The 9365-nt window shown below is 61.0% G+C and overlaps 2 protein-coding genes across 5 annotated transcripts; both read left to right on the top strand.

Annotated features, from left to right (window-relative positions):
* Window positions 1-175: 175 nt before the first annotated feature.
* On the top strand, window positions 176-3116 carry LOC137843915 (probable E3 ubiquitin-protein ligase makorin-1). 2 transcript variants are annotated; one of them, XM_068659716.1, is made up of 8 exons: window positions 176-284; window positions 784-903; window positions 1013-1254; window positions 1500-1606; window positions 1717-1937; window positions 2154-2264; window positions 2337-2466; window positions 2583-3116. In XM_068659716.1, exons 1-8 carry the CDS (start codon window positions 220-222, stop codon window positions 2733-2735), a joined length of 1149 nt encoding a protein of 382 aa, XP_068515817.1. In that variant the 5' UTR covers window positions 176-219; the 3' UTR covers window positions 2736-3116. The 2 variants fall into 2 exon arrangements, with proteins under 2 accessions (XP_068515817.1, XP_068515818.1); XM_068659717.1 differs by having other exon boundaries at window positions 1515-1606.
* A 119-nt stretch (window positions 3117-3235) lies between these two features.
* Window positions 3236-7992, top strand: FANCE (FA complementation group E). Of its 3 annotated transcripts, none has more exons than XM_068659708.1 (11): window positions 3236-3835; window positions 4134-4764; window positions 5423-5467; window positions 5736-5795; window positions 5899-6015; window positions 6114-6237; window positions 6858-6933; window positions 7023-7089; window positions 7173-7298; window positions 7517-7608; window positions 7700-7992. In XM_068659708.1, exons 1-11 carry the CDS (start codon window positions 3630-3632, stop codon window positions 7701-7703), a joined length of 1548 nt encoding a protein of 515 aa, XP_068515809.1. In that variant the 5' UTR covers window positions 3236-3629; the 3' UTR covers window positions 7704-7992. The 3 variants fall into 3 exon arrangements, with proteins under 3 accessions (XP_068515809.1, XP_068515810.1, XP_068515808.1); XM_068659707.1 differs by having other exon boundaries at window positions 3238-3835; window positions 5872-6015; XM_068659709.1 differs by lacking the exon at window positions 7700-7992 and having other exon boundaries at window positions 3237-3835; window positions 5872-6015; window positions 7424-7565.
* Window positions 7993-9365: the final 1373 nt, after the last annotated feature.

A 9365-nucleotide genomic window follows, 5' to 3' on the forward strand; every position in this document is an offset into this window, starting at 1 on the left:
TTGGGGGCCCCAAATCGAGGGGTGCGGGTGGGAACCGGGCTCTGTTTGGGGTCCCCGCGGGGACAGGACCCCCCCCAGCCCCCTGACAGCGCTAGGAGCAGCAGGGCAGGGGTTAAGCTGATTAAGGTGAGGGTTGCTCAGGTGGGAAGGGGTGTGCCCACCCCACCAAGGCCATAAATACCCCCGGGAGGGTCCTGGCCCTACAAGCAGCCAGAGGAGATGGAGGCAGACTCAGCATCGGGGGCGTTAAGGGCCCGGGGGGGCTGCCCGAGACCCCTGTGCAGGTAGGGCTGGGTGAGGGGGCTGCGGGAAGGGCTCTGGGGGGAGATGGGCTGTGGGACCCTCAAGGGGGGGCAGAGAGAGGCTTGTGACAGCCCTGAGCATCCCCCTGCCGTCTCCCCCAGAAGTTGTGGGGCTGGGGAGGGCAATGCTGGGGGGTTCCCTTGAGCTGGGGGTCCTGGCCAGGCTCCCCCCTCCCCGCCAGCCCCACACCAAGAGCTGCTGCTGCCTTTTGCCCCTCCTGGGGGGCTGCCCCAGCCCCCTCTGCTCTGATCCTCCCCCAAGAGAGCCCCCGGGCTTGAGCAGCAGCTGCTCAGCCCCAGCCCAGCCCCTGGGCTCTGTTTGCTTTGCAATTAGCCAGGAGATAATTAGTGGGATGGGAAAACGTGGCCGCATCCAGGCACAGCCAGCACCTGGGGGGGGGGCTGTGCCCAGCCCCTGGGTCTTGGGGTAACCGGGGCTGGCCCCAGCCCTTGGCCACGTAGTTTTTTTCCCAATTTGCAGGAATTTTGCCCGCGGATTTTGCCGGTGGGGCCGCAGCTGCCGCTTCTCCCACGACCCCAAATCGGCCCCGCGGTGCCGCTACTTCCAGAGCGGGGCCTGCGGCTACGGCGAGCGCTGCAGGTGAGGGGCACCCGGTGCCACCGGGATGGGGGGGGGGCAGGAGGTGCCGTGTGGGGCTGACCCCTCTGTCCCTCTGTCTGTCCCTCTGTCCATCCCCGGCCTCCTCCAGCTTCCAGCACGTCCAGGAGGAGCCGGTGCCGACCAGGAGCCGCCACAGCCCCATGCCCAGCGCGGCCCCCAGTGCCTGGCGCACCTCGGTCCCCGCTGTCCCCATGCGGGCGGACTTCAGGCTCCCAAATGTGGAGGTTGAGGAGGAAGAGGATGATAAAGAGAACATCCCAGCGCTGAACAACGCCTCAGGGCGAGCTGTTCATGAGGAATTCATCCCCTGGAGAGCTTGGGGTGCTGCAGGTAGGTGCTGGCTGCCCCATGGAGCAGCAGGGCTGGGGGTGTTGGGGGTCGTGGTGTAGGGCATCCTGAGCACACCGACCCTTGTGCCAAATCCCCTTCCCTCTATCTCTGAGCGGGGCCCAGCTGGGGTTGTGGAAACCCCTCCTGGCTGCTTTTTTTGGGTGGGGACCTGAACTGCTGAGCCCGTGCCCTGCAAGCAGCTGGCCTGGCCCTTTGATGAGGGTTGGGATGTGTTTTCCTAACAGCTCTCCTGCCTGCAGGCTCCCACCCCCCAGTGCTGGGACCGGACCCAAACTCCCCCAACCCCAGAGAGGCAGCGGTGGAGACGGCGACGTGGGCTGAGCGCTCAGAGGTGGGCTCAGGGGGGGGTCTCCAGTGGCTGGGCTGCCCCCATCACCCCGTGTCGGTCCCATAAGCTGGGGCAGGGATGGAGCAGGGGCTGCAACGCTGCTCTGCTCGCAGGTCCCCGTGGAGCAGGGGGCTGCAGCAGCCCCGCTCCCTGCCGCAGTGCTGAGGGCGCGCAGCGAGGCCGTGGTGTGCGGCATCTGCATGGAGCGGGTGTCTGAGAAGGCGCTGCCGGAGGAGCGGCTTTTTGGGATCCTCCCAAACTGCAGCCACGCGTTCTGCCTGGGCTGCATCCGCACCTGGCGCCGCAGCCGGGACTTCCAGAGCGCGGTCATCAAGTGAGCACACGGGGGGGGATGTTCAGGGCAGCATGGGGATGGTCACTGTGCCCTATTCTGCACCCCAAATTCCTTCCTCGGGTCTGGTGGTGCGGCTCCTGGGAGCGGGATGGGGACGGGACGTGGCTGTGGTGGTGGGATCCTGTGTGGGTCCTGAGCCCTGCTGGGGGCTGTTTCCCTTCTGGAGACCCCCCAGCACGCGTTGCCTTCACCCAGGGCTTGCCCGGAGTGCCGGGTCACCTCCAGCTACTACATCCCCCATAAGTACTGGGTCTCGGATGTGGGCGAGAAGGAGCAGCTCATCGAGCGCTTCAAGGCGCGGACGGGGTGAGTGCGCAGCACGCTGGGCTCTGTGCTGTGCCAGGAGCCGTGCTTACAACCGGGCTTTGAATCCTGCAGGAAAATCAGGTGCAAGTTCTTCCTCCAGAACCGCGGCCGCTGCCCGTTCAGGTCGGACTGCATCTACCTGCATGAGCTGCCCGGTGGCCGGCCACCGCGGCGCGGTCCGCAGCGGTCAAGGACGAGAGCTGTAAGTGGGGAGATGTGTCCTGGGGGGCTGGGGTGCCCCATGCGATGTGTCCTGGGGGGCCCTGGGGCACTACGTAGATGCCTGATGTGGGGCTCCCGCTCTGTGCTGTGCTGCAGGAGCTGAATCCCTCTCCCTTGGGGAGCTCAGAGGAGGAGGAGGACTTCTGCCTGCTGGGCTGGGCCGTCACCAGGGCCTTGCTGGAGGTGGACTCCCTGTACTCGAGCTATACCTACGAGATGCTCTTTGGGGACTCCAGCGACTCAGACTAAACCTCGGGACCCCTTGGGACCCCCCCCACTGAGCCTTGGGTGCTCTTGGTGCCAGGGAGCTGCCTGCTGGGGGGGCAGCCAGCTGCTTTTAATGGGTTTGGCCGATCCTGGCTTTGGTTTTGGGGCGGCTGTGGGCATGGAGGATGCTGTAGGGGCAGGGTAGGATGGGGAACGTGCTCTGGCCGGAGCCCCAGGAGGCTGGCGGTGATGGAGCCGCAGGGGTTTTGGGGCACGCAGCCCCCTCCCCGTACCCCCTTCCCCTGGGATGGGGGCAGTGGGGTTTTTAATGTGCAGGTTGGGGTGGGGGGGGCACCGTTTTTACGCTGCTTTTAGCCAAACTTTTGGAAATCGTGCAATAATAAAAACGTGCTGTGCAACGCTGCCTGTGCCCCCTGCTTCCCGGAGGGGGGGGGGGGGCACAGAGGGGACCCCCGGGCTTGGGGCTGCGAGCGGGGAGGGTTTCCCTTTAAGGGCTCATTTGCATAAGGCGCGCACGTGGGGCTCATTTGCATACAGCGCGCGCTCTTTCCGCGGGAAAGGGCCCGGAGGGGCGCGGGTGGGCTCCGGGGGGCGGGGAGGGGGCTGCGGGTGCCCCCATTCCCCTATTTTGCCCCCCGGTGGGTGCCTGCCGGGCTTTGGGCTCTCCGGGGGGAGCTGTGGGTGCTGTGAGCGGTTTATTTGGGGTCCGGCTGCTCCTTGGGGTGCTCGTTGTACCCACGCCCCCCCCATTTCCCCCTCCCCAGCTGTGGGGAGCCCCCCAAAGCCCCGCAACCACTGGGGGCGCACCCATGGGTTTGCTCCGGGGCTGGGGGTGCACGGACCCTCCCAGCACCCTTCTGGGTGTCCGGTGCCCTCCAGTTTTCCCGTAGGCTCTGCGGAGCCCCCCCGGCAGCGATGGAGCTCCCCTGGCTGAAGCTCCTGGCCCGGCCCTGCCGCCTCCTGCTCCATGCTCTGGCCTCGGGCCCCTCGGGGCCGCTGGCTGCCCTCCGCGTCCTGCAGCGGGTCCAGGCCCAGGAGGGACCATTCCCCTGGCAAGGCTTCATGGCTGCTCTGTGCATGGAGGAGCCCACGCTGGAGGGGCCGGAGGAGGCCCTGGCTGTGTGAGTCGGCTGCGATCCCAAAACCCGGGATGTAAGGGGGTTTTTGGGACATCGGGTGTCCAATTCCCATGTGTCCTCTCCCCTCTGGTGTAATGGGCTGTGGGTGATGCCTGGGCTGAAGCAGGGAGCTGCTGCTTTTCCAGCTTGTCTGCAAAAACTGGTGGAGGAGTTGGCCGTTTCCTCAGGTTTTCTGTGCCCTTCAGACCCCTCTCCGTGGGTGGGGTGGGCACGTAAGGACTTGGGGCCGTGCAGGACTTTGCTCTGATGCACTCCTTATTTATTTTCTCCCCTTTTCCAGCAAACCACGGCTGCTGCTGCTCCCTGTCGTGTGCCAGAGAAACCTCTTCTCCCTGCTGCAGGCGGTGGCAGCGGTGGTGCCAGCGGGCTGCGTCCTCCAGCTGCTGCGGGCTGCGAGGGGGGACCCCAACCTGGACCCCTGGGTGCAGGCACTGGGGGCCCTGCTGCAGCGGGGGCTGCGGGGTGAGGAGCTCTCCCCTCTGCCCCCTGCCCTGACAGCAGCCTGCCGGCAGCAGCTCAGGTGCCTGTGCCAAAAAATCGCCCAGAGCAAACCGGAGGGGCAAAGAAAACTGAAGTGGTGCCCCAGCGAGCAGCTTGGTGCCACAGGGGATGCGGCTGACTCTGTGCTCCTAGGTGGGAAGCGCAAGAAAGCGTCCGAGGAGAGCCTGGAGCTGGATGAGGGGAGAGGAGGGAAGAGGGTGCTGCTGGAGGAGGTGGTGTTTGACCTGCCGGGAAGCCAGGACGGAGAAGATGAAGCAGGGGTGGAAGAGATGCCTGAGGGGACTGCGGGGGACAGATCTGCTCAGAGCACGGCTGGGGCTGCTCCAGAAAGCTCCCAGTGGGATGCAGCTGGGGAGCCTGGCAGGATTTCTCAGACAGAGGTGGCAGCTGAGGTCCAGGCCTTTATCCAGGTGCTGGGGAGGTTTTCAGATTTTGGGGGGTTTCTTGGCCTCATCCTAGGTGAATTTTCCCAGTGTGAGGGAAATCCAACTCCATGCTAGATCTGTGCACTCCCCTCCCCAAACCTCTCCCGCCTAGTGGAGAGGTGGATGCTGTTCTGGGAGCATCCTTGTGTCTCCTGGGGACACCTCTGAGCCTCACAGCGGAGGAAAAGTCCCCTGGGAGCCTTCAGGCTGCTGCCTCCCTAAGGGGCTGCTGCTGTGTGCATGGCATGGGTACCTTAGAGACAAATAATTCTCATTTGGGGATACTGCTCGAGGCAAGGAGCCCAAACTCCCTGCAGACTGACAGCAAGCTGCAGCTGTGGGGCTGTGCTGTTTTTTCTAAGGGCGTTGTGATTTTCACCTTCCCTTTTAAAAGATGGCTGTGCAGGGCTGGTGCTTGGCGCCAGATAGCTCTGTTGTCCAGCTTCGAAACAGCAGGATGTTGAAAATTGCTGTGCAAATAAGAGGTGTCATTAGTTACCTTTGAACTTACCCTCCTAAAGTGCTTTTCCTAGAAATCAGGAAGCAAACTGAGCCAGCGACTCCCTACCTGAGGGTTTTCCTCCCCCTTTCCAGCCAGTGAATGTTTAGTCTCATCTCTTTCCCTTTACTGTGTTTTCCCCAGATGCATGGACCAAGGCTGAAAATGCTGCTGCTGCAAGAGTCCAATGTAAGTGTTTTGGTGTTTGTTTTTTTTTTTTGGCCTTTCTCCTTGCTGCAGACGGGCTAAATGGGCTCATCTGAGGGCCTCCAGGAGGAATGGGAGAGGAGATGGATTTCTCAGGGATGACTGATTAAAAAGACAGCCCAGCTGCCACCTCTGCAGTGTGTGGGGTCAGTGCTAGCTGAAGTGGGGAGGTGGGAGGGAAGAGGGAAGCCCTAGAGCTGTATTTCGGGTTTGGTTTGGTGCATTACCCAGGGGTTGCGTTTCCTTGCAGCGCTCAGAGCTGAGCATCCCACCTGAGCTGCGTGTCCTCAGCCACTGCTCTGCTAGCCAGGTGAGCATCGGTGTCCTCATAGCTGCAAAGGGCCTGCCGCTGCCCCTAACGTCCCTGTCCCCTCTGCTGTCCCCAGCTCGAGGGGTTGTGCTCCTTCCTCCAGCTTTCCACATGCCCAGAGCAGCTCCTGGTGCGGTTCTGCGGCTGGCTGCTGGCTCTCACACCCGACCTCAGCTACGCCAGCGCAGCCATCCTGGCTGAGCAGCTCTTCCTCAAGCGAGTAAGTGCCTGGGCAGAGGTCTCCAAGATTGTCTCTGCGCTATTTTCTCCCCTGTTTCCTTACCTGTGGTCCCCACCTCCCATTTTTCCTCTCCACAGGTCCTGTCCCTCACGCAGCCGCCCTCCCGCCACCTCATGGCTGCCCTCACCTCCTTCTGCTCCAAGTACTCCCAGCCCTTCTGTCAGGTCCTGGTGGCTCCAGTGCTGCGGGAGCCAGGGGAAGGTGTGCTGGGCTCAAGCCCTCCTGTGGGCTGCCCTCACGGGAGGCACGGGTGGTTTTGGGGACAGCTGGAGGGAGGCTGTGGTCTGTGAAGGGCTGTACCCAGTGGGTAGGGAAGCCTGAACTGCAGGGTGCTGTCTCTGAGGGCATTTATCACCCAAAATGTGTGTTAGGACTCATGGGAATAGTGCTGGTGTAATCTGGGCAGGTCAGTGCTCAGAATTTGGGAGGGAAGATGGGTTTACAGGTGCCTGTATGCACAGGGAGGCAAAGCCAGTTTCCAGCATCAACTCTCCTGGAGGAAAGCTGCCATCCCTCCACAGGCTTGGGGATTTTTGGCAACTGCTAATGCTGGGCCAAAACCTCCCTGAGGGGAGGCATTGCTGTCACAGGAAGAGAATCCTGCATGGACCTTCACCAGGGCAGTATCCCCTGTTGCTGGGGACTGCTGGCAATTAAACCTTTTGCCACAGATGGTTGAAGACAGCTGGATTATCTGAGCCCTAGAAAGGGTGCACAACATGCCTGCTGACTTCTGGGTGTCCTGACTGGGTCAAAGGGGTAACAGGAAGGGTCAATCCACAATCCTTGTGGATTTGGCAGCCTCTTCTTTGCTCCTGCAGGTGTTGAACAGACCAAGCTGCTCTGTGAGCTCGTGGAGGAGTGCCTGGAGCCTGACTACGTGAGACTGGTGTTGAGGTAAGAGATCAGGAGTTGAGCTCTGCCCTGCAGATCCAGCGGGGCTGTGCAAGCAGCATGGCACATCTCTTCCTCACTGTCCCTCACAGCCAGGTCCTGGAGGTTCCTCTGTCAGAGAGGCTGCTGCCGGTGGTGCTGGCCGTGCTGGGGAGGCAGGTGAGGGCCCAGTGCCCTGCAGATCCCCAGCTGGCTCCAGCAGCAATGGCCAGCAATCCTCCCCACTCCCATTCCTCTCGCAGGAGGCGCTGCCCCCCGAGCTCTTTGACCTCCTGGTGCTGACGCTGTGCCGGCAGGCCCCGGCCTTTGCCACATCGCTGAGTTATGCCAAGCTGGTGACAGCAGTGCTCACCATGTACCAAAGCCACGTGAGTAATGCCTGGCGTGCTGCTGCTGTCTGGTGTTTCCTGGCTCTGGGGGGCAGGAGGGAGGCTGAGGGGCTGTCAGCGGGGGCTGCAGCTGAGCCAGGACCTGGCCCTGGGGTCTCCTTCAGGGCATCTATTCCTTGCAGTGGGAAGGACACGGGGCTCTGCTGGTGTGATGTGGCTCAGAGCCCATTTGAGCTCCTTGCTGCTCTCCCCCCCAGGTCACACCAGCCCACCGCAGCCGCCTGGCAGCTGCTCTGGAAGGCAGCAATGCAGCCCTAAAGAAATCTCTGCAGGCTGTGCTAGGAGCCAGGTGAGGAGCGTGTCCCTGCCTGGGCTCAGTGGGTTCCCCTGTTTCCCTTTCCCTAGGAGATCTTCTGATTTCTCTCCTTTCCTCCTCCCAGGTGAGCACCAAGGGAGCTGCTGCTGGTGTCCTCGCACGGAGGATGCTTGTGTGTCGCTCAACCAGCATGACAGGAACCCAATGACTGGCTCAAAAAGCAGGGGGAGGCTGCAGGTGTGCCTCTGCCTGGGACTTTGTGTGGTGCTGTGCTTTCAACTGCCCTGCTGTGAGCGGGGCTGGGGCTGTTGTGGTGTTATCCCAGAGCACTCACTGTGCTGGGATATGGGTGGCATCTACTCTGGGGTGTGAAGATGAGAGTTTTCTCAGTTAAACGTGAAGTTTCTAGCCTCTCTATGTCTGGTCTGTCTCTGGGTACCTTGACTAAGGTTGTGGAAAGAGGGAATGCGCGTGTTGGAGGGTTCTGCGAACGCGTTTCAGGCGATCTGCAGCCACAGCTACCCGCAGTAGGCGCCGCGCTCAAGATGGCGGCTCCCCCTGACCCTGCCTCTCCCAAGATGGCGGCGCCTCCTCCTCCCCCGCCTCTCCCAAGATGGCGCCGTGCGCCCCTCCTGGCCTGCCCCGTCCAAGATGGCAGCGGAGGAGGAGCCGCTGGTCCGCCTGTGGCAGCGCTGCGCCGCGGGGCGGCCGAGGGAGGCTGGCGGCTCTCGGCTCTCCGCCAACCGCAGGGACGGCACTGCAAAGCCCCAAATCGCCCTGGGGGGGGGAGTGAGGGGTGGCGGAGAGGGCAATGGGCTGGGAGAGGGTTATTGCATAAAGGCTGCTGGGGGAAATGGGTTGTAACCTCTAGAATGGCTTTTTTCACCTGAAAATAAAATCCGTTCTGATGTTCACAATAAACTAATGTCATGCAGGTGCTTCACTCCTGGATGTGGGTGGGGTGGTGCTGAAGTGAGCCCAGGGCTGAGGCTGGCACCACTTCCCACTTTGAGTATATTCTTGAGTATATTTCCACTTTCCTGTACAAAAGGGTTTTCCATCAAGTAGGTCCCTGCATTGCCCACCAAAAGCAGGGTGTGGTTATATATATATTTTTTTTTGGGGGGGGAGGGTGTTTTTGTAGTATAGAACCTGTGAGTTTCACCAACTGCTGCTCAGTCCTCCAGCCAGGGACGTTCTCTCAGCCATTGCATGTGTGGATGTATAAACCCCCTGAACTAAAGTGCAGGCGAATTTAGGAATGAATTTAGGAATCTTGCTGCATCTAGTGAAGGTGGTGAGGAAAGGGGCAACACTCAGTATCTGTCACAGTACCCTTGGTCCCTTGATTTCATTTGCACTGAGCAGTCTGCTCTGCCTTCAAACTGCCCTAACCTAGTGGGACTTTGGTAATCAGAGTCCTGTAACTGACGTGTGGTTTGCATTAAATATCTGCTTCCCTTAATGCTCAGGCCACTCTGCTGCAGGATGAGGTTTGCATAGATACATGTAGGGAAGAAAAAAAGATTAGCCTGCTAACGGCAGAAGCCCTCTCTTCTTTCAGGTCCCCTTTGGCTTGATGACTATGCTGGATGTTGTGGTATTTTCTGCCCTGTGCCAGTATCTCTGAAAGCTTGACTGAACATCTCTGTGTCTCACCACGTGCCATTAGTAGTTTAAATCAACCTGAATGTGTGTCCTGTTCAAACAGAGTGCCATGTGTTGTTTCTCACAGCTGAGCAGCGCTGTGCCTTCCCAGCAGCAGTTCACCGCAGAGCACGTTGCTCATT

Source organism: Anas acuta, chromosome 24 (assembly GCF_963932015.1).
Source record: "Anas acuta chromosome 24, bAnaAcu1.1, whole genome shotgun sequence".
NCBI lineage: Eukaryota > Metazoa > Chordata > Aves > Anseriformes > Anatidae > Anas > Anas acuta.